Raw genomic sequence first — 24045 nt, 5'->3', positions numbered from 1 at the left:
GGATTTAAGGGCAGGGTGGTGCTAGTGTCCTAAAATCTGAGAATGTTCCAATTGAAATGCAACCAGTGTCAACCTTATTTGATCAATGAAAAGGACAACACGCTTACCATTTATACAAATCTAAAGCTTTATTGAATCATGACTTAAATGGAACAGAACAGAGCACTAATGGAAGCACTAAATGGAACAACAGCACTAATAGTCATGTAAATCACACACTTGACTCAACAGCTAACCTAACGGGTCTCAAACTGTACGGCAATAGAAGGAAAAGTAATATTTGCGTACCTATATACAAGAATATACCTTTTTTCTTTGTACATGGCAACACTGAAGTAATTAAGGCAAAAGCTTATATTGCAAAGGTTTGTTTAGCATACAACTAAGTGTTTTAATGAGGGAAGAAACTGATTTAGGGCTCTATTCAATCAGATCCGCTTTAGAAAGCAAGTGGTGTCAGAGGTCGAACTGTTTTAAAGCTGTCAAATCCACAAGTGGCTCCAAGCATTACACCTAATGTGGACTTTGCCATTGGCTGCACGGAGTCGCTCATAACAGAAATCCCATTCAGCCTGGTTTACAAGTTCGAACACTGGAATGTGAAGTAATCTACACCTCGATTAGGATGATAGAAATCCTCATTATTTCGTTAATGATTTTCAATTTGAGTGTAATTATTTCTATATAGCCGACACTTCCTCATTGTGAACTTTAATACCAGTGGCTGTGACAATGACTGCAACAGCAGCTGCTCACAGATTTGACAGCACAAACAGTTCCATCTCTGACACCACCAAAACATCTGCTATGCAAGTGTTTGCCATTGCTGGTCTGATTGAATCTAGGCCTTAATCATGTGTATCTGAGAACCATACAGACAACATTAAGCTAAAATGGGCAGTAAAACAACCAGCAACTAAGCTTCCATCGTGTAGAGGAAAATGCAAAAGTGAAGGTCTTCACGGACCCATCTGTACCCAAATACCCGGTCAGGTTCGTTTCCAGAATAAAGTAGCTTAAAAAAAATAATACTTTTCTGTTGCTTTTCTCATTCGGATCGGGTGTGGAGCCGACCAGGAACGGGTCTAGAATGTTTTATGCATATCGGGTCCGGGTGGGGAAGCCCAAGGTCCATTTCGGTACCGGTCCAACTTTTTGGACCTGTGAAGACTTCTAGTCTGGAGGCAACTTGATCCTCCTGACCAGAAGAGCAAAGCCTGTCAGTTGCTGTCTGCGTCATCACTGATGATCCCCTGCAGATTACTCCAGTCTGTGGCTCTCTTGCGCCCCCTGCCTGCGTGACTGTCCTCTTCACTGTCTGAGCTTGAGTTGACTACACGCTTGTAAGCAGAGGATGGAGGGGAGGACTGTTGCTGCCATATGGACACCCCTCTCCGCTTTGGACGACCTGAGAGAGGGAGAACATCAGTAGTTAAATTTATCAATTAGTACGTCCATCCATGTGACCATTTTTGGTTTTACCCTACTACTTTGTCTTCATTAATAGACAAAGTGACACATTGATTTGTTGAGTTAGTAGTTAGCAGCAGTGTCATTATATCAGAGGTAATTTACCCTGTCCAGTAAGAGAGGCAGATACCACTGAGGTTTTTAAATCCTGTTTAGAGACCCATTTTTGCATGGCCTATAGCATCTGATTTTATTCAGGGTATCTGCAGGTTCCATGAAGTTGAATTTAAGAGACTGAAGATCTTGAATGCCATTTTGAATACAATTTAATAAAAATTGAGGTCTGCGTGCCACACACCTGCTAATATTCCCATATGTTTAGGGATGGCGCTTGCATCAAAGGCTATAGCCTCAGGCAGGTGTGCTATTTTAGCAATGAGCATTCTCCTGTAGCCTAACGGATGTAATAGCATAGTGGCTAGGCTATAGATGGCTGAAGTATGAGTTTGCCCATCTGCACTTGCTTAGGCTACTCCAATTGGCTAAATCATTAGCTAGACATTCATAAACTAAGAATTTTGGCTTCGGTACCAATACCAGCTATAATGATACCAATGAAAACAAAGCCTAAAAGTCAAACATACAGCACCTGAGAATCTAAGATGGCGTAGCAGTGAAGACGTGTTCTGTTCGTGTCTCGTGTATTTTTGTATTGAAATTTCAACTTGATTTTCAATCTCATTTCGCTTTTTAATTTTATTATACCTTCCGGTAACCTGCCTCACCCAATGTGATACGGTAATCGCTATTATTTTAAATGTTTTAAACTTCAGAACACATTCTAGAACCTCCAGAAGCTAACCAGCTAATTAGCTACAAGCTATTTATTAGTCATTGTTAGTGGCTTTTACCTTCCGCACAGATACCAGCCCCATTTTACCAGCCCCATTCCCAAAGATTGGAAAGCAGCTGCGGTCATCCCCCTCTTCAAAGGGGGGGACACTCTTGACCCAAACTGCTACAGACCTATATCTATCCTACCGTGCCTTTCTTCAAAAGCCAAGTCAACAAACAGATTACCGACCATTTCGAATCTCACCATACCTTCTCTGCTATGCAATCTGGTTTCAGAGCTGGTCATGGGTGCACCTCAGCCACGCTCAAGGTCCTAAACGATATCTTAACCGCCATCGATAAGAAACATTACTGTGCAGCTGTATTTATTGATCTGGCCAAGGCTTTCGACTCTGTCAATCACCACATCCTCATCGGCAGACTCGACAGCCTTGGTTTCTCAAATGATTGCCTCGCCTGGTTCACCAACTACTTCTCTGATAGAGTTCAGTGTGTCAAATCGGAGGGTCTGCTGTCCGGACCTCTGGCAGTCTCTATGGGGGTGCCACAGGGTTCAATTCTTGGACCGACTCTCTTCTCTGTATACATCAATGAGGTCGCTCTTGCTGCTGGTGAGTCTCTGATCCACCTCTACGCAGATGACACCATTCTGTATACTTCCGGCCCTTCTTTGGACACTGTTAACAACCCTCCAGCTTCCTATTTCGCAACAAAGCATCCTTCACTCATGCTGCCAAACATACCCTTGTAAAACTGACCATCCTACCAATCCTCGACTTTGGCGATGTCATTTACAAAATAGCCTACTCAACAAATTGGATGCAGTCTATCACAGTGCAATCCGTTTTGTCACCAAAGCCCCATATACTACCCACCATTGCGACCTGTACGCTCTCGTTGGCTGGCCCTCGCTTCATTCTCGTCGCCAAACCCACTGGCTCCATGTCATCTACAAGACCCTGCTAGGTAAAGTCCCCCTTATCTCAGCTCGCTGGTCACCATAGCATCTCCCACCTGTAGCACACGCTCCAGCAGGTATATCTCTCTAGTCACCCCCAAAACCAATTCTTTCTTTGGCCGCCTCTCCTTCCAGTTCTCTGCTGCCAATGACTGGAACGAACTACAAAAATCTCTGAAACTGGAAACACTTATCTCCCTCACTAGCTTTAAGCACCAACTGTCAGAGCAGCTCACAGATTACTGCACCTGTACATAGCCCACCTATAATTTAGCCCAAACAACTACCTCTTTCCCAACTGTATTTAATTTATTTTGCTCCTTTGCACCCCATTATTTTTATTTCTACTTTGCACATTCTTCCATTGCAAAACTACCATTCCAGTGTTTTACTTGCTATATTGTATTTACTTTGCCACCATGGCCTTTTTTGCCTTTACCTCCCTTCTCACCTCATTTGCTCACATCGTATATAGACTTGTTTATACTGTATTATTGACTGTATGTTTGTTTTACTCCATGTGTAACTCTGTCGTTGTATCTGTCAAACTGCTTTGCTTTATCTTGGCCAGGTCGCAATTGTAAATGAGAACTTGTTCTCAACTTGCCTACCTGGTTAAATAAAAGGTAAAATAAATAAATAAATGCTGTTCACCCAAACCCCACTCATACACGGCTAGAGCCCAATACTCCACCGGATCCTTGCTGTAAACTCTGGATCTTGGCACCGGTTCACCGCTGCTACCGATTGGCTATAGTGGCTAACGCCACTGCCACGAAACTAGCACCAGTTAGCCGTGAGCCAGGCGCATCTCCCGGCTAGCAAACTAAATTCTACAATACCTCTTTTGCCATCTGGCTTCTCTGTCGACACAGCGCCCCGCCGCACCACCACGATTGGTCTGCCGACGAATACTCCATCCGCTGTGCCTTCATCTGACCGCCGTCGGAGCAGACACTACTAACTTTAAACGCCGTGTCGCCCGAGTGCTAGCGTAGTGGTGGCTCCCCTGTTTCATCTACTGCTTCCCTCTGGACACTATGATCACTTGGCCACATAGCTGATGCCTACTGGAATGTCTATTAATCACGGTGCTCCATTCTGTTTATTTCTTTTTTTATCTGTCGGCCCCAGCCGCGAACTCAGGCTCTGTGTGTAGTTAATCCGACCCTCTCTGCCTAGTCATCGCCATTTTACCTGCTGTTGTTGTGTTAACTGATTAGCTGTTGTTGTCTCACCTGTTGTTTTAGCTAGCTCTCCCAATCAACACCTGCGATTACTTTATGCCTCGTTGTATGTCTCTCTCAAATGTCAATATGCCTTGTATACTGTTGTTCAGGTTAGTTATCATTGTTTTAGTTTACAATGGACCCCCTAGTTCCACTCTTCATACCTCTGATACCTCCTTTGTCCCACACATGCGGTGACCTCACCCATTACAACTAGCATGTCCAGAGATACAACCTCTCTTATCACCCAGTGAGTCTACACACCCAGTAGCTCTCCTGGAGGTATTATGCTATAACATTAGAACATTAGCCTACAACCAAAAAGTACAATATAATAATGCCCTTATTCAGTGAGCAAAGAACTATAGTCTGGGCTTTCCCTTATTTTTATGGAATGGTCTGCCTATCCATGTGAAAGATGCAGACGACTCGGTCTTGACCTTTAAGTCTTTAATGAAGACTCATCTCTTCAGTAGGTCTTGTGATTGAGTGCCGTCTGGCCCAGGGGTGCAAAGGTGAACAGCAAGGCACTGGAGTGATGAACCGCCTTTGCTGTCTCTGCCTGGCTGGCTCCCTTCTCTCCACTGGGAGTCTCTGAACCTATTAAGAGGGACACGTCACTGGCTTAAGAGTGCTCTGCCATGCCATCTTTAGGAGGGGGTGTAATGTCAGGCTTTTTTCATTATACTCGACTTGAGTGGATTTGGTTACTGACGTGATCTTCCTGTCCTGTTTAAAGCCTCCTCAGGCTCATGCGGTGGGGGAGATCTTCATGGGCTGTTCTCAGCCGTGTCTCAGGGTAGTAACTTGGTCTTGGTTTCACTCTACTGGTGTGGGGGCTGTACTTTGGCAAAGTAGGGTTATATCCTGCGTTGTTGGCCCAGGGGTCTAGGGTCATTCTGTCCTATCTGGTGTAATTGAATTTAAGTTATTATTATTTACACCTTTATTTAAACAGGAAAATTCACCTTTTCAAGGGAGACCTGGCCAAGAAGACAGCAACAAATCATTAAAACATGATACAGCCTAAAAATAAAGCATTTCACACTCCTCTCTAACAGAGCCGCCCATCAATATTTTAAATTCATTCGGTGGCACTAACATATCTAGATGAAGCATGGATTGTAGATTATTCCATGCGATTGGTGCACAAGCAGAGAAGGCAGTCTTGCCTAATACTGTGAATGTCCTGGGGACTTTAAGTAGCAACCACCCAGCAGACTGGGTAAGGTAACTGCTGGTGGTGACCAGGACTACAGAGGTAGAGGGAGTTTACCCAAAAGGGCTTTGTAGATGAACACAAATGTATCTTTCTGCACATATAAAGTGAGGTCCAACCTACCATTTGTACAATGGTGGGTGAGTGACTTGGCATTTGTAATAAAGCGCAAGGATGCATGATAAACAGAGTCCAGTCTCTGTAAGACGAAGGTTGCGTGCATATACAAGTCACCATAATCAATTACAGATAGAAAAGTGTCATGAACAAGCTTCTTTCTAGCCATAAGCGGGAAGCAAGCCTTGTTACGAAAATAAAAACCCGATTTCAATTTAAGCTCTGTCACAAGACTATCCACATGAACTTTGAAGGACAACTTGTCATCCAACCAAATGCCTAGGTATTTGTAGGATGCCACTTTTTCAAATCACCAGATGTGACAATGCTAACGTTCTCTGGCAGAGTTCTAGCTCTGGTAAAAGTACATTTGTACATTCAAGACCATAAAGGGAGGCCTGCAGTGATTGAAAAGCAGTCTGGAGCTTGTCAACAGCCTGAACCAGAGAAGGAGCACATGAATATATACACTGCTCAACAACAAAAAAAAGGGAACACTAAAATAACACATCCTAGATCTGAATGAATTAAATATTATCAATGGAAATCAAATTTATCAACCCATGGAGGTCTGGATTTGGAGTCACACTCAAAATTAAAGTGGAAAACCACACTACAGGCTGATCCAACTTTGATGTAATGTCCTTAAAACAAGTCAAAATGAGGCTCAGTAGTGTGTGTGGCCTCCACGTGCCTGTATGGCCTCCCTACAACGCCTGGGCATGCTCCTGATGAGGTGGCCTGGATTAAAGCATCCGCCAACTCCTGGACAGTCTGTGGTGCAACGTGGCGTTCGTGGATGGAGCGAGACATGATGTCCCAGATGTGCTCAATTGGATTCAGGTCTGGGGAACGGGCGGGCCAGTCCATAGCATCAATGCCTTCCTCTTGCAGAAACTGCTGACACACTCCAGCCACATGAGGTCTAGCATTGTCTTGCATTAGGAGGAACCCAGGGCTAACCACACCAGCATATGGTCTCACAAGGGGTCTGAGGATCTCATCTCGGTACCTAATGGCAATCAGGCTACCTCTGGCGAGCACATGGAGGGCTGTGCAGCCCCCCAAAGAAATGCCACCCCACACCATGACTGACCCACTGCCAAACTGGTCATGCTGGAGGATGTTGCAGGCAGCAGAACGTTCTCCACGGCGTCTCCAGACTCTGTCACATGTGCTCAGTGTGAACCTGCTTTCATCTGTGAAGAGCACAGGGCGCCAGTGGCGAATTTGCCAATCTTGGTGTTCTCTGGCAAATGCCAAACGTCCTGCACGGTGTTGGGCTGTAAGCACAACCCCAACCTATGGACGTCAGGCCCTCATACCACCCACATGGAGTCTGTTTCTGACCGACACATGCACATTTGTGGCCTGCTGGAGGTCATTTTGCAGGGCTCTGGCAGTACTCCTCCTTGCACAAAGGCGGAGGTAGCGGTCCTGCTGCTGGGTTGTTGCCCACCTACGGCCTCCACGTCTCCTGATGTACTGGCCTGTCTCCTGGTAGCGCCTCCATGCTCTGGACACTACGCTGACAGACACCGCAAACCTTCTTGCCACATCTCGCATTGATGTGCCATCCTGGATGAGCTGCACTACCTGAGCCACTTGTGTGGGTTGTAGACTCCGTCTCATGCTACCACTAGAGTGAAAGCACCGCCAGCATTCAAAAGTGACCAAAACATCAGCCAGGAAGCATTGGAACTGAGAAGTAGTCTGTGGTCACCACCTGCAGAACCACTCCTTTATTGGGGGTGTCTTGCTAATTGCCTATAATTTCCACCTGTTGTCTATTCCATTTGCACAACAGCATGTGAAATTTATTGTCAATCAGTGTTGCTTCCTAAGTGGACAGTTTGATTTCACAGAAGTGTGATTGACTTGGAGTTACATTGTGTTGTTTAAGTGTTCCCTTTATTTTTTTGAGCAGTGTATGACTGTATATAGATGTAACTTTGCTGGTTGCATCCCATTTCCCAAATCATTAATAAAAAAAGAAAAATCGATAACACAGGAGCTAAAATGGAACCCTGGGGCACACCTCTATTAATCAAGAAAGCTAGACTTGTGATTGTCAGTATATACACACACACACACACACACACACACATCAGAAAGATAATTGGTTTAGGAACTTACTGCCCCTTCACTGAGACCAATGTTTCTGCGTCTAGCTAGCAACAATTCATGGTCAACTGAATCAAAGGCCTTTGATAAATCCAAACAGCGCAATGTTGCTTTTTATCAAGTGCATTAATGATGTCTTTTGCCACTGCCATAAGCTGCAGTTGTGGTGCTGTGCCCCGATCTAAAGCCAGACTGAACCCCGCTCAGTATGTTCTTTTCAATTAAGAAGTTTAACTGACTTCACTAGGGATTCATAGACTTTGGCCAGGATAGGGTGTTTAGAGATAGGACGATAGTTATTAGTATCTGGGGGATCTCCACCCTAATAGCAGTGGGAAGACATACGCTGATTTCCAAATGCTGGGTATGGAATTGATTACATTAGAACCCTACACTGATTTGATAATCTTCCAGAACTTGGTAGGGTTGTTTAGGTTCTTTGACTGCATTTATATAGTTACAAGTTGTCAAAAAAAACCTGCTCTGTATTAAAAATCAAAGGTGACTCAGTAGAGATTTCATGGTATCTCCCGGCCCAGAGTTTGGTCGCACATTACCAGAGATCAACAATAAAAGCTTAACAATATATCTCAGTTGCCCAATGTGTGAGGACTAGTGGAGGATTGTCAATAAAACAAACTGCTCCCTGACCTCGACCTGTTCAAAGGACCTCTCCCTTCTGCACCTGCCATCTCCACCTCTGAATGCTCGGCTATGAAAAGCCAACTGACATGTACTCCTGAGGTGCTGACATGTAGGGGCTCCCGAGTGGCGCAACGGTCTAAAGGCACTGCACCTCATTGCTAGAGGCGTCACTACAGACCCTGGTTCGAATCCAGGCTATATCACACCCAGCCATGATTGGGAGTCCCATAGGGCGTTGCACAATTGTCCCAGTGTCATCCGGGTAGGCCGTCATTGTAAATAAGAATTTGTTCTTAACTGACTTGGCTAGTTAAATAAAAAAAATGTTGCACCCTCTACAACCAATGTGATTATTATTTGACCCTGCTGGTCATCTACACTGAACAAAAATATAAAAACGCAACATGTAAAGGTGTTGGTCCCATGTTTCACTACGCAGAAAACACTTCTCTCAATTTGGTTTACATCCCTGTGATCACGCCTTTCGTAGCCAATGTGAGCAAGACCTTTAAACAGGTCAACAAGGCCGCGGGGCCAGACTGATAACCAGGACGTGAACTCCAAGCATGCGTGGACCAATTGGCAACCTCTCCCTGACCAAGTCTGTAATACCTAGGGTAAATGTTTTAAGCAGACCACCATAGTCCCTGTGCCCAAGAATGCGAATAACCTGCCTAAATGACTCCAGCCAGTAGCCATGAAGTGTTTTGAAAGGCTGATCATGGCTCACATCAACACCATCCTTCCGGACAGCCTAGACCCACTCCAATTCCCAACAGATCCACAGATGATGCAATCTCAAATCGCACTCCACACTGCCCTTTCCCACCTGGAGAAAAGGAACACGTACATGAGAATGCTGTACAGCTCAGCATTCAACACCATAGTGCCCACAAAGCTCATCACTAAGCTATGGACCCTGGGACTAAACAACTACCTCTGCAACTGGATCCTTGACATCCTGAAAGGACGCCTCCAGGTGTTAAGGGTAGGCAACATCATCTGCCACGCCAATCCTCAACACGGGGGCCCCTCAGGGTTGTGTGCTTAGTCCCCTCCTGTACTCCCTGTTCACTCACAACTGCGTGGCCAAGCATGACTACAACACCATCATCATTAAGTTTACTGACGACACAACGGTGGTAGCCCTGATGGGTGTGATGCCAGGACAACAACAACCTCTCCCTCAACGTGAGCAAGACAAAGAAGCTGATCGTGAACTACAGGAAAAGGAGGGATGAACACACCCTCATTCACAGAGGGGCTGTAGTGGAACGGGTCGAGAGATTTAAGTTCCTTGGCGTCTACATCAACAAACTATTATGGTCCAAACACACCAAGACAGTCGTGAAGAGGGCATGACAACACCTTTCCCCCTCAGGAAACAGAAGATGTGGCATGGGTCCCCAGATGCTCAAAAAGTGGTACAGCTGCACCATTGAGAGCATTTAAAATAAAATAAAACCTTTATTTAACTAGGCAAGTCAGTTAAGAACAAATTCTTATTTACAATGACAGCCTACCCCGGCCAAACCCAGACGACGCTGGGCCAATTGTACGCCACCCTATGGGACTCCCAATCACAGCCGTATGTGATACAGGAATCAAACAAGGGACTGTAGTGACACCATCTGCACTGAGATGCATTGCCACTCGGGAGCCCTGACCGGTTGCATCACCGCCTGGTATGGCAACTGCTCAGCATCTGACTGCAAGGCAATAAAGAGGATAGTGCATATGGCCCAGTACATCACTGGGGCCAAGCTTCCTGCCATCCAGTACCTATATACTAGGCCGAGTCCGAGAGAGCCCCAAAAAAAATTGTTGAAGACTTCAGCCACCCAGTCATACACCGTTCTCTCTGCTTCCACACAGCAAGCGGTCCCGGGGCGCCAAGTCCAGTTCCAAAAAGCTCCTTAATAGCTCCTACCCCTAAGCCATGAGACTGCTGAACAAGTAATCAAATGGCCAACCAGACTATTTACATTGACGACACCCCCCACCCCTTTGTTTTTACACTGCTGCTACTCGCCGTTTATTATCTATGCATAGTCACTTTACACCTACCTACATGTACAAATTGCCTCAACTAACCTGTACCCATGTATATAGCCTTGTTACGGTGTTACTTTTTATTTCAGTTAATTTAGTAAATATTTTCTGAACTCTATTTCATGAACTGCATTGTTGGTTAAGGACTTGTAAGTAAGCATTTCACAGTAAGGTCTACACCTGCTGTATTTAGCGCACGTGACAAAATTGACATGATAATTACACAGGTGCACCTCGTGCTGGGGGCACTAAGGCCACTAAAATATGCAGTTGAGACACAATGCCACAGATGTCTCAAGTTTAGGGAGAACGCAATTGGCATGCTGACAGCAGAGATGTCCACCAAAGTTGTCAGGAAATGGAATGTAAATTTTTCTACCATAATCCGCCTCCAATGTCATTTTAGAGAATTCGGCAGTATGTCCAACCGGACACGTGTATAGCATCATGTGAGCGAGAAGTTTGTGGATGTCAATGTTGTGAACAGAGTTCCCATGGTGACGGATAAGCTACAGACAACGAACATTATTGCATTTTATCAATGGCCATTTGAATGCACAAAAATACCGTGACCAGATTCTGAAGCCCGTTGAGGCCCAATTTTGTATAAGGTGTTTGACCAACAGATGCATACCTGCATTCCCTGTCATGTGAAATCCATAGATTAGGGCCTCATTTATTTACTTCAATTGACTGATTTTCTCATATGTAACTAAGTACAGTACATTTGGAAAGTATTCAAAGCCCTTGGCTTTTTACCAGTTACATTACAGCCTTATTCTAAAATTATTGTTTAATTTTTAAAATCTACACACAATACCCCATAATAATAAAATGAACAGTTTCTGAAATTTGGGGGCAAACAAAATACAGAAATACCTTATTTACATAAATATGCAGACCCTTTGCTATTAGACTCAAAATTGAGCTCAGGTGCATCCTGTTTCCATCAATCATCCTTGAGATGATTTTACAACATGGAGTCCACCTGTGGTAAATTCAAATAATTGGACATGATTTGGAAAGGCACACCTGTCTATATAAAAAGGTCCCATACTTGACAGTGCATGCCAGAGGAAAAACAAAGCCATGAGGTCGAAGGAATTGTCCGTAGAGCTCCGAGACAGGATTGTGTCGAGGCACAGATCTGGGGAAGGGTACTAAAAAAATGTATGCAGCATTTAAGGTCCCCAAGAACAGTGTCCTCCATTCTTAAATGGAAGAAGTTTGGAGTTTCCTAGAGCTGGCCGCCTGGCCAAATTGAGCAGTCGGGGGAGAAGGGCCTTGGTCAGGGATTTGACCAAGAACCCGATGGTCACTCTGACAGAGCTGCAGAGTTCCTCTGTGGAGATGGGAGAGCCATCTCTGCAGCACTCCACCAATCAAACCTTTATGGTAGAGTGGCCAGACGGAAGCCACTCCTCAGTAAAATGCACATGACAGCCCGCTTGGAGTTTAACAAAAGGCACCAAAATAATCTCAGACCATGAGAAACAAGATTCTCTGGTCTGATGAAACCAAGACGGAACACTTTGGCCTGAATGGCAAGCGTCACGTCTGAAGGAAACATGGCACCATCTCTACGGTGAAGCATGGTGGCAGCATCATGCCGTGGAGATGTTTTTCAACGGCAGGGAGACTAGTCAGTATCGAGGCAAAGATGAACGGAGCAAAGTACAGAGAGATCCTTGATGAAAACCTGCTCCAGAGCGCTCAGGACCTCAGACTGGGGCAAAGGTTCACCTTCAACAGGACAAGACCCTAAGCACACAGCCAAGACAATGCAGGAGTGGCTTTGGGACAAGCCTCTGAGTGGCCCAGCCAGAGCTTGGACCCGATCTCTGGAGAGACCTGAAAATAGCTGTGCAGCAACGCTCCCCATCCAACCGGACATAACTTGAGAGGATCTGCAGAGAAGAATGGGAGAAACTCCCCAAATACAGGTGTGTATTTACTTTAAATATGATATTGTTGCTAGATAGCCATGCAATTGATTGAACAGTAAATGTAATGTCCTACAAAAACTTTCCATTGGTATGCCTATATAGGCTACTTGATGTATACACCGCAAATGTTCCGCTCTGCTCCGCTGGCACATCTTCTCAAATTAGGGCTTTCCCCCACCCCAAACAATATTTCAACCAATCAATTGGTCTACATTTTTCCATGTGTATTTTCCTCATATACTGACACATCCTATGTGTTCTAATCAACTATATTCACGGAGCTTCTCTGATGCATTCAGCACATGGTTTGATTAAATAATTAAGTCATACAAATGACGAGTGAGTCCAACCAGCAATCGATTTGATTGTGCCGGGCTGACTTGCTGCGCTTTGTTAAAAAAATATGTATATTTTAGCACTATAGCACCTGTTTCCTCTCTCCTCACCACAACAGAACAAAGTGTTTATCGCTCTGTCCGTGTTGCTGAAGCTGCAACATAAAGCCATTTGACTCAAAAGTTCTGTGAACAAAATCCCTAATTTGTTTAGGAAAAACATTCATTATTCCCTCAACCTGTTCTCTTTACGTCACACATGTATGCATCGCATACACGTGACCAAAGACTTATTTGCACAGGATTAGTTATTCCAGAGGACAAATCGGACGGGATTCATTTTTTCCAAACTGCTCCCTGTAAATTTCTTTCCAATAAATGGACAGTTATGACAGAAGCCTGAAGGTTTCTATTCTACGTGTGACGATACATTATTTCAACATGTCCCGGTGACAGGGCCACACTGATAACTCGAGCTTGGTTCTTAAGTTTCTGAACCATCTTTCCTATCGTGTCACTATATTCATGTATAGCTTATGCGCAGGACTTAGTTCAATATATCAAATCACGTAATTGTTCTCCTTTCGCAAAATGCGAGCAACACCTGTCAAAGAATAAGTCTGAACACTCACAGACTTACATGGTGACACTAAATAGGCCATAACCCATTTCAAAATCATGCAAACAAAAATGATCACCGATGAAACACTATACCGGTCTCAAAGACAACACACAAATTGTATATTTAGGCATGCTCACGCCATTATTTGTTCGACTGAACACTCAGACTTACATGGTGACACTAAATAGGCAAATTGGGGCCCATTAGTCAGTCTCTCTTACGGTCATGTGCACCGGGTGTAAATGCTGGTACGTTAACAGTTATGGTGGTAGTATTTACAACATTAACTAGAGTTGCAACTCTCCTTTTACTCTGTGTGCAAAGGGGGAGACGGAGTGCGAGAGAAGCGAAATAGGGGCAGATGCTTTCATTACAAGAAGCAGGTTAATGCACCTTACTGTTGAAAAAATAATGGTTTAAGAACACCAAAAAATCTGCAGGAACATTGTGTAGCCTTATCACCAACGTAAGCAAAATGTATTTGGTAAGAGGACAACTCTAGCTAATGTTGTGGTCTATCAAATTGTATAGGCTACCTTGATCTCTTCTCTTTCCCCCCTCTGGCAATGGCCAGACTCGCACACACAGAAGTGCACATGTGGAGGGCTCCCCATCTTGAAAGTGCACCTTGAGTATTATTTGATGTAAACAAATAAAATGGGCATGGTGGCAACAATTAAGCAGCAGCACAATATAACAAACAATGTAGTCATCTCCATCGCATGTTTTAAGACCTTTGAAAACTAAATTGATGACATTAAGACTTAAACCCTTTAAAAATCTGAAATTAATTTAAGACTAAGGACCCTCAGACACCCTGTTTATTGCTACTTTAGGTTTAATTTTTTACAACCAGTCTAACTTTATTGTTCATTTGATCTACATTTCGATTTCAGATCTACAGTTTGTGCTTCAACAAGTATTCCCTGTACCTAAAGTTGAAACAAAGATGAAGATTGGATAAGACTATTAAAGCAATAGAACAGAAAATATCCACCTAGCCAATCAGAGTGCATGGTCAGGGTATGCAATCAGCTAAGATCTAGAAGCAAGCAGTTGATTAAGGAGTGGGGGCGAAAATGTCACCTTGTGTAGTTATGATGTTGCAGACATCTAGGTCTGCCAACTCCTGAGCCTCCTCTCTCTTAAGTCTGGCTTTCTTACACCTCTCTATAGAAGGCTGGCCTGAGGGGGAGACAGAAGCCATTAGTCCCCAGCAAGTTCACTGTCCAGCAATGCCACCATGGCTCACTCCACCTCACGGATATCAGCCCCGTTTATACCTGGTGCTAATGTGTCCTTCGTACTAATCTTGTCCACATTCTGATTGTCCCCAATTTTTTTTTATATAGGTGTAGATTAAAAGACGCATTGTGATCCGATGGTGATTAGGAAGATCTGATCACATTCAGAGGTAGTCAGGCACGCATCGTGTCTGGATATACTTACAAGTGTAGACGCATCTGGACAGTGAAGCCATTTAAATCATCGTCATCTCACCCTCAAATCATTGACAGGTGACACCATTGATTTAAAACATCAATAAGAGTCTTTAAAATACATATAATATTATTAAAACAATTATGCATACAGGCAGGGTCCTGGAAATCTGGTAACAATGCGGCACAGTGGACATACACATGGTATAAAAATGTCTGTCAAATTGCGTGCACAATCAGAATGTTGACAAGATCAGGACAAAGGACACATTAGCGCTAGGTATAAACAGGACTTTAAAAGTATCACATAGGTGTAAACAATATAGTGGATTCGCCCTTTAACCAATTGAAAGGCTACATGGAGCTATTGCGTACAACCTATTCAGTCAATTGAAATATTTTCAATTTGGTGGAGTGAGCGAGGGCATACGGACCAAATGAGAGAATTTAAATTCATTGCCCCAGCCCCCCCAATTACCTTCGACACCCAGTTCTTCAAGCTCCCTCTTCAGCACAGCCACCTTTGACTTGATGGAGCAGCAGCCATCCAGGAGCTTCTTGTAGTTCCGTCTCACACCACAGAGGGCGATGTAACGCTTCAGCCTGGCTACCGCCGTGTTGTCCTTCATGTTACATGGATGGAGCACATTTTTCCAGGATTAGCCTAGGCTAATACCCTGACTACACCACTCGCGTTGCAAAATAAATGTAAGAAAATATGTTACTAAATTTTTGCACCCACAGTGCTCGGGCGCGCCAACGAGCGTCTGCGTTGCCAAGGGCTAAAATAGAAGTAATTTCTATTTCTGACGCAGATCGCTCTCCCATCTCCTCACTGGTTTATAGAAGCAGGTACCCAGGTGCCATCTCCTCATTGGTTATACCCACGTGGGTGATTGAAAGACACACTGTTTTGCCAGTTGTCGTGGCAATACTATGAAAGTGTAGATGCCAATCACCATATAAATTCAAAGATTAAACAGCCTAGGAGGAGAGATTACAAGAAACGATTCGTTTGACCGTTTGTGTGGATTAACTGTCAGAGTAGAGGACCTTGTGCATTCCTGGAAAAATAACTCAATGTTTATATCCCAGGACAAATTAGCTAGCAACAGCAAGCTAGCTAAATAGGACAAATTAGCTAGCAAGTGCAAGCTAAATTGCCATACATGTTTAATGCTTTTCGACCTGTCCCCAAATTAAAGTAATTGGTTCAGATATTTTAACCTGCGTGTCATGACCGCGTTTGGTGTATGGGGACAAAATACATTTATGCACGATGGCACGCGCGCAGCCAGTTTGGGTTCCATGTAAGGCTGATTCCAGAAAGAGCCACTTGCCTCTACACTTTATATTGCCTTGAAACCAGACATAAAATTGTATAGAATTCTTCGTCAGGCAGAAATTAGCGTTTGAGTCAGGCAAGTTTCCTCTTACAACCCCTACAAACCAGAATGTTGAATAAAATTATATTTTAACATACTTTACCGGTTGTTCATTCAGTTGGTCCTTTTGGTGGTAGGGAATGCGAGACAATATATCCACAGGAAAGTATAATTACATCAATGTTAAAATTCTATTTATTAAACATTCTGGCTTGTAAAGGTCAGGATGGGAAACTGTCCCGATTCAAAAAGCTAACTTCTGCCAAAACCAAGAAATCTATGCAATTCAACGTTGGGTTTCCAGGCAACACTTTGTATAGATCAGAAGGGATTTGGAGACGCATGGGCAATATAGCAGTTGCTCCACCTTGCCTTTGGCTTGTAATTTCATCATACTGCGTATTATATTGACCCAATACCTTTAGAACTACTTCAGTATTTGAACCAGGTCTGAACCAGGTACATTGCGAATGTGAAAGTGTGTTGGCAACTACCTATGCCTACTGTGTGCTTGAGTTGGCATAGAAGCCAACTGGCCTCACCTTTCCACCTTTGGATCCGCTCTCACCCTTTATTGGCCGCTTAGCCACAGACTTCCTCTTTTTCACCTGTTCTGGCCTGACCTCACTTTCCTGTTCGTCCTCCAATGATGGGAGGGATGAGCCAGAGTCAGAGTCTTGGGCTGGCTCATCCTTCGTCTTAGTCATCACTTCTTCGGTTTCATCTGAGAAAGAAGAAAAATTACTTTAGGGAGGGGGAAATAGTACATTACTTGAACGCTTGTCATTGGGGCAACATAATGGTATCCTATCCCTGGATTTTTCACTATGTTTGGGCCTTTACTAGGACACATTATGCATGCTCATGAACACACCCACTAGATAACTCACCCTCTCCCCCGCTGGCTTCCTCTGAAGATGCACCGTCATTCTTTTCTCCCTCACTCTCTGACCTGGCGTCGTTGTCATTTCTTTGTATTTTCACCCCTTTCTGCGCCATTACTTCAGCCTCTCCAATGTGCTCCGAGTCACTCCCAACAACCTGCACTCTTTCTCTTCTCTGCAATGGTTTTCCCTTTACCTCATTTCCACTCTCCCTCCTTTTCAAACACTTACTCTGCACTTTCACATCCACATTTTCTTTTCCTCCCGCTCTTTTTTTATCCTCTTCAGAGTCACTTTCTGAATTGACTTTGTCCTTTTCCTGTTTGTGGGTTTCATCTCGTTTCCACTTTTTGTTCTCCTCAAAATCTTCTTCCTCGACTTCAGAGTCATGTTCGCTCTTCCTCCGATTCACCGTTTTGATCTCAACATCACTTTCTGAGCTAGTTTCAGTCTTCCCACCATTGTGTACTCCTTTGTGTCCCCCTTTGTTTTTCTTTGTGCCGATTTGGGAAACTTGCTCAACACTTCCCATGACCTTCCCCTCCTCTTCTTCCGCCATCTGCCTTTCTCCATTTCCCACTCTCTCGAGTCCAGAATCTGGGGAATCTTAAAATAGTTAAAGGAAATAAAATGTCCAAATTAGATTGAGAAAATATTGCTTAAAATTCCGTGGCCATCACAGATATGGTAAGTCTTAATTCTTTAAAACAAATCATGGGATGAGTCAACTTCATAATAGGCATGGGTCACACAAATCTGAATAAATGTGTCTCAAGTTAATATTTGACCAGCAATATGAACCGCAGCACACACTGTGGGCTTTCACTATGACAAAGGGCAGCATTTTCATTACACCGCTATAATTAAAAACTTAAATAGATGGGACTGCACATAATATAAGTTGAGCTGTGGACAGGTTGCAACACACTAACTCAAGTTATTGGATAATAAACATTTTCAGACATTTATTTAAAAAAAGCTTAATATAAATAAATAGTACGGAGACATTTTTGTTAACAGTTCTGTGCCGTTTTAAGTGAGGAGAATTTCACCCAAGGGCCACTACTATTGGAAATGACCTGATTGGGCCGACTGAAGCCGAGATCTCTTTGCCTTGGATCCATCTGCTTTGGTCCTGCCTCCTTTCTCCTCCTCCTTACCCCTCTTCCGTTTGTTGTGGAGAGGCGTCGGGGTAACGTGGATAATGGCTTCATTGTCACTGCTATCACTGTCCTGAGAGAGAGGCAGAGGTCCCAGGTCAGATTATAATCGAAACCAGCTCGAATCGAGATAAATGCAACAGCTCGGGACTGTCGTGACAGCATGCACCTACCAGGAGCAATAACATGAATGTAATGTAATTGGGACTGGAAAACTGTAGTGACTTCTCATCCGAAATAAACTAAACAAAAATATAAAAACGCAACAATTAATGATTTAACTGAGTTACAATTCACAAGGAAATCAGTCAATTGAAATGCAGAGCATTCGGAAAGTCAGACCGCTTGACTTTTCACATTGTTACGTTACAGCCTTATTCAAAAATGGATTAAAAGTTCCCTCGGCCTCCCGGGTGACGCAGTGGTTAAGGGCGCTGTACTGCAGCGCCAGCTGTGCCACCAGAAACTCTGGGTTCGCGCCCAGGCCGCGACCGGGAGGTCCGTGGGGCGACGCACAATTGGCTTAGCGTCGCCCGGGTTAGGGAGGGGTTGGCCGGTAGGGATATCCTTGTCTCATCGCGCACCAGCGACTCCTGTGGCGGGCCGGGCGCAGTGTGCGCTAACCAAGGTTGCCAGGTGCACGGTGTTTCCTCCGTCACATTGGTGCGGCTGGCTTCCGGGTTGGATGCGCGCTGTGTTAAGAAGCAGTGCGGCTTGGTTGGGTTGTGTATCGGAGGACGCATGACTTTCAACCTTCGTCTCTCCCGAGCCCGTACGGGAGTTGTAGCGATGAGACAAGATAATAGCTACTAAACAATTGGATACCACGAAATTGGGGAGAAAACGGGGTAAAATTCACAACAAAAAAAATGTTCCCTCAATCTACACACAATACCCCATAATGAAAAGGCAAAAACAGGTTAAGACATTTTTGCACAATTTTTAAAAATAAATAAAAACAAAGTATTCAGACCCTTTGCTATGAGACTAGAAATTGAGCTCAGATGCATCCTGTTTTCATTGATCATCCTTGATGTTTCTACAACTTGATTGAGTCCACCTGTGGTAAATTCATTGGACATGATTTGGAAAGGCACACACCCATCTATATAAAGGTCCCATAGTTGACAGTGCACAAACCAAGCCTTGAGGTTGAAGGAATTGTCCGTAGAGCTCCGAGACAGCATTGTGTTGAGGCACAGATTTGGGGAAGGGTCTGCTGTCTGCTGCATTTAAGGTCTCCAAGAACACAGTGGCCTCCATCATTCTTAAATTGAAGAAGTTTGGAACCGGCAAGACTCTTCCTAGAGCTGGCCACCCAGCCAAACTGAGCAATCTGGGGAGAAGGGCCTTGGTCAGGGAAGTGACCAAGAACCCGATGGTCACTCTGACAGAGCTCCAGAGTTCCTCTGTGGAGATGGGAGTACCTTCCAGAAGGACAACCATCTCTGAAAAACTCCACCAGTCAGGCCTTTATGGTAGAGTGGCCAGACGGAAGCCACTCCTCAGTAAAAGGCCCATGACAGCCCGCTTGGAGTTTGCTAAAAGGCACCCAAAGACTCTCAGACCATGAGAAACAAGGTTCTCTGGTCTGATGAAACCAAGATGGAACTCTTAGGCCTGAATGCCAAGTGTCACATCTGGAGGAAACCTGGCACCATCCCTATGGTGAACCATGGTGGTGGCAGTATCATGCTGTGGGGATTTTTTATCAGTGGCAGCGAGACTAGTCAGGATCGAGGGAAAGATGAACGGCGCAAAGTACAGAGAAATCCTTTATGAAACGCTCAGGACAAGACTGGGGCGAAGGTTCACCTTCACACAGCCAAGACAAGTCTCTGAATGGCCAAGAGTGGCCCAGCCAGAGCCCGGACTTGAACATATCGGGAGAGACCTGAAAATAGCTGTGCAGCGATGCTCCCCATCCAACCTGACAGGGCTTGAGAGGATCTGCAGAGAAGGGAAGAAACTCCACATATACAAGTGTGTCAAGCTTGTACTGTCATACCCAAGAACACTTGACGCTGTAATTGCTGCTAAAGGCGATTCAAAGTACTGAGTAAAGGGTTTGAATGCTAAAGTAAATGTGAGTTTTTTTAATTTGATCAAATGTGCAAATATTTCTAAAAACCTGTTTTTGCTTTGTCAATATGGGGTACTGTGTGTAGATGCAGGGGGGGTTGTAACGGCTGTAACTTAACAAGTTGTGGAACAAGTCAAGGGGAATACTTTCCGAATGCACTGTAAATTCATTAGGCCCTAATCTATGGATTTCACATGGCTGGGAATACAGATATGCATCTGTTGATCACAGATACCCTACAATTTTTTTTTTTAAATACAAATTTTAAAAATACAAATAGTCAGGTGCATGGATCAGAAAACCAGTCAGTATCTGATGTGATCACCATTTGCCTCATGCAGTGCGACATATTTGCATAGAGTTGATCAGGCTGTCGATTGTGGCCTGTGGAATGTCGTCCCACTCATCTTCATTGGCTGTGTGAAGTTGCTGGATATTGGCGGGAAAGCTGTTATACACAGCGATCCAGAGCATTCCAAACATGCTCAATGGGTGACATGTCTGGTAAGTATGCAGGCCATGGAAGAATTGGGACATTTTCAGCATCCAGAAATTGTGTACAGATCCTTGCGTCGTGGGGTTGCGTATTATCGTGCTGAAACTTGAAGTGATGGAGGCGGATGAATGGCACGACAATGCATTAAAATTGCCATTGATAAAATGCAATTCTGTTTGTTGTCCATAATTTGTCTGCCCATACCATAACACCACCATGGAACACTCGGCTCACAACATTGACATCAGCAAACTGTCGCCCAAACACTATAAAAACGCTGTCTGCCATCTGCCCGGTACAGTTGAAACCGGTATTCATCCGTGAAGAGCACACTCGCCAGAGTGCCAATGGCCATCGAAGGTGAGCATTTGCCCACTGAAGTCAGTTACGACAACAAACTGCATGGTCTGCGGCTGTGAGGCCGGTTGGACGTACTGCCAAATTCTCCAAAACCACTTTGGAGGCAGCTTATGGCAGAGAAATTAATATTCAATTCTCTGGCAACAGCTCTGGTGGACATTCCTGCAGTCAGCATGCCAATTGCGTGCTCCCTCAAAACAGACATTGGTGGCATTGTGTTGTGTGACAAAACCACACATTTTAGAGTGCCCTTTAATTGCCCCCAGCACAAGGTGCACCTGTGTAATGATCATGCTGTTTAATGAGCTTCTTGATATGCCACACCGGTCAGGTGGAAGGATCATCTTATCAAAGGAGGAATGCTCACAAACAGGAATGTAAACAAATTTGTGCACAAAATTTGAGAAATACGCTTTTTGTGCATCTGGAAAATCAGCTCATGAAACATGGGACCAACACTTTACATGATGCGTTTATATTTTTGTTCAGTGTATTTAAGAACGAAATGTACTTCAAAATGATTCCTTCCACACTTCTGACCACCCAAGACCTGTAGCAGTCATCTTTTCACCCAATCACTTCAGATCTGTGTGTACTCAATGGAGAAAGAAAATATTTTACCAAAAGTTATGGGGCATCAAACTGTGAAAGACAGGACAGCAGCTCTGGGTCAAATACATGTCATAAACTTTACTTACAAATACATACAGACATAAGCTATATGTGAAAGTACCTGCAATCTGCTTGATTTAGGTTGAAGGTTTGCACTTTTGAGACTGTTCCATGGTACTGGGCAAACTACATTGAGTTTATTTCAAGTACTTACCTATTTGATCCAGGTCTGAGGGAGATATATTGATTGACAAAATCGTATCTACTCACAAACATCTTTACCTGCATCCTCAGCAGTTCCTCCTCTACCACTCTCTTCATCAACTGTCTGTCCTCCTGGTTTAGTGAGTCCCGGCCAACACATGCCAAATACCGCCCTCTTAAGATGCCAAGAGTCAATGTGCTAGGAGACAGAGTAAGGAGGAAAAAAAGAGAATGAAATAGATACATTTTCAATGAAACAGAGAATGGAAACTGACATTATGACAAATATGAAGTAGTGCTGGGGAAATCTTCAGGGGATGTAGTATTTCATTATATATTTCATTTCCTTAGAGAGACAAGATTATTGGGTAGGGTTTAGACCGGGGTAGGCCGTCATTGTAAATAAACATTTGTTCTTAACTGACTTACCTAGTTAAATAAAAAATAAATAAGGCACCTTAACCTTAAAGTTGGTTGCCAACCACCATATAAAATCCACAGAAGGACAACTTTCTTCACAAGAGCTCTGCTCCACAAAGTATAAATGCTCGGACTTCTGCAGAGTGAATTTTTTAATTTAACTAGGCAAGTCAGTTAAGAACACATTCTTATTTACAATGAGGGCCTACCCCCGCCAAACCAAGACAACGCTGGGCCAATTGTGCGCAGCCCTATGGGACTCCCAATCACGGCCGGATGTGATACAGCTTGGATTCGAACCAGGGACTGGAATGCCACCAATGACTTTCCAGTCAGTAAAAAGAGTCGTTCAAAAATAACGAATAGCGCTTATGGGTATTGTGAAGGAGGCATTCGAGTGGTCTGAGGCAATCGGTAATTAATGAGCGTTTAAGTGGAACTTTAGATGGTTTAGGGAAACAGCTCGAGATTTAACTATGGTTCTAATGATGAACTTAGCTTTTGGGAAATGGGGCCCTGGGCGTTAGAGAGCAGACACGGCAAACAGGGGAACATGCAAGCCAACCACGCAAGAGCGGTGATGGTATGTTAAACCTTTGCCACAAGCTAGCAAGAATTTCCATGCATGATTTGACTTCGTCTAAAGAAACTGCAAAAGGGAGTTTACCTTAGGTCAGGACAATCACGGAGTTGTCCAGAAACGAACCTCCGAATCTGTGTTTCCTCCGCTGACTTCATTTATTAGCCAGATAAAACGTTGCTGCTTGTTTTTTCCCTCCAGATTTGGCACAACATTGCGTAATGACGCAACTAGCTACGTATTACTTGCTGTTTGTGTCGTCATGTGGATTTCAAGACAACAGAATTTTTGCACAACGTAGCAACGCCCACTTCCGTCCCTATACATAGCTTCCTGTCAGCCTGATTGTAGCCATACTCGCCCCGAAATCGCTCGTTTTATCATTACCTCAGTATTTTAATATAATCATTTCTATAGCTTTTTTAAAAAATCATTCGTGTTTTAAATTCTGTTTATCCGTTCAGTTAGTGTTTTTTGTAATTCGATTGTCTCTTTAGCTAGCAATGTTAGCTACCAGTACCTAGCTAACGTTAATGCTAATGACGTTAACGTTATTTGTTCCGGCATCTTTATTGAAATTTAGGAAATTAAGATTTCATTGAACCTTATGGTGGGCTTCGACGTCTGAAGGGAGCAGTACCTTCGATGTGGAATAACTACGATGTCCAAAAGAACCTCATGTCACCGATGGGAAGCATCAACTGCATCTGGGCTGTGGCTTGCCTTTTCACAAAACTCCCAGTTTTGGGCCTCTTGTGAAGGCATGGGCCAAGGAGCAATGAGCTATTACTGCAATGCATCTTAACTTTTTTTGCTGTGACCATCCATTGTCTTACACCCTGTAGTCCATTTGTTAATTAACACCTCTGCTTATACTCTGAACAAAATGTTATAAAGAGTTTTTTTACAC

General features: G+C 43.9%; 1 protein-coding gene across 4 annotated transcripts; it reads right to left on the bottom strand.

Moving 5' to 3' along the window:
- Window positions 1-108: 108 nt before the first annotated feature.
- hirip3 (HIRA interacting protein 3) lies at window positions 109-23419 on the bottom strand. Of its 4 annotated transcripts, none has more exons than XM_024414693.2 (8): window positions 23223-23419; window positions 22202-22334; window positions 18300-18453; window positions 17452-17826; window positions 16879-17060; window positions 15430-15574; window positions 14599-14697; window positions 109-1408 (listed from the first exon to the last, which is right to left on the bottom strand). In XM_024414693.2, the coding sequence occupies exons 1-8, from the start codon at window positions 23291-23293 to the stop codon at window positions 1221-1223; spliced, it is 1347 nt and encodes a 448-aa protein (XP_024270461.1). In that variant the 5' UTR covers window positions 23294-23419; the 3' UTR covers window positions 109-1220. The 4 variants fall into 4 exon arrangements, with proteins under 4 accessions (XP_024270461.1, XP_024270458.1, XP_024270457.1 ...); XM_024414690.2 differs by having other exon boundaries at window positions 17227-17817; window positions 23223-23418; XM_024414689.2 differs by having other exon boundaries at window positions 17227-17826; window positions 23223-23416.
- Between the last annotated feature and the right edge of the window lie 626 nt (window positions 23420-24045).

Source organism: Oncorhynchus tshawytscha, linkage group LG09 (assembly GCF_018296145.1).
Source record: "Oncorhynchus tshawytscha isolate Ot180627B linkage group LG09, Otsh_v2.0, whole genome shotgun sequence".
Classification (NCBI taxonomy): Eukaryota; Metazoa; Chordata; class Actinopteri; order Salmoniformes; family Salmonidae; genus Oncorhynchus; species Oncorhynchus tshawytscha.
The sequence above is the reverse complement of the archived record's forward strand: the minus strand, read 5'-3'. Positions and strand labels throughout refer to the sequence as shown.

What these genes read in the sequence shown, in the direction of transcription:
- hirip3 (XM_024414689.2), bottom strand. Translation starts at nt 23,293, where the DNA reads ATGAAGTCAGCGGAGGAAACACAGATTCGGAGGTTCGTTTCTGGACAA. An exon ending in GCTTCAGTCGGCCCAATCAG is followed by an intron (nt 17,827 to 18,299) that starts GTCATTTCCAAT and finishes AACTATTTTAAG; the next exon opens with ATTCCCCAGATTCTGGACTC. An exon ending in CAACATCATAACTACACAAG is followed by an intron (nt 1,409 to 14,598) that starts GTGACATTTTCG and finishes TCCCTCTCTCAG; the next exon opens with GTCGTCCAAAGCGGAGAGGG.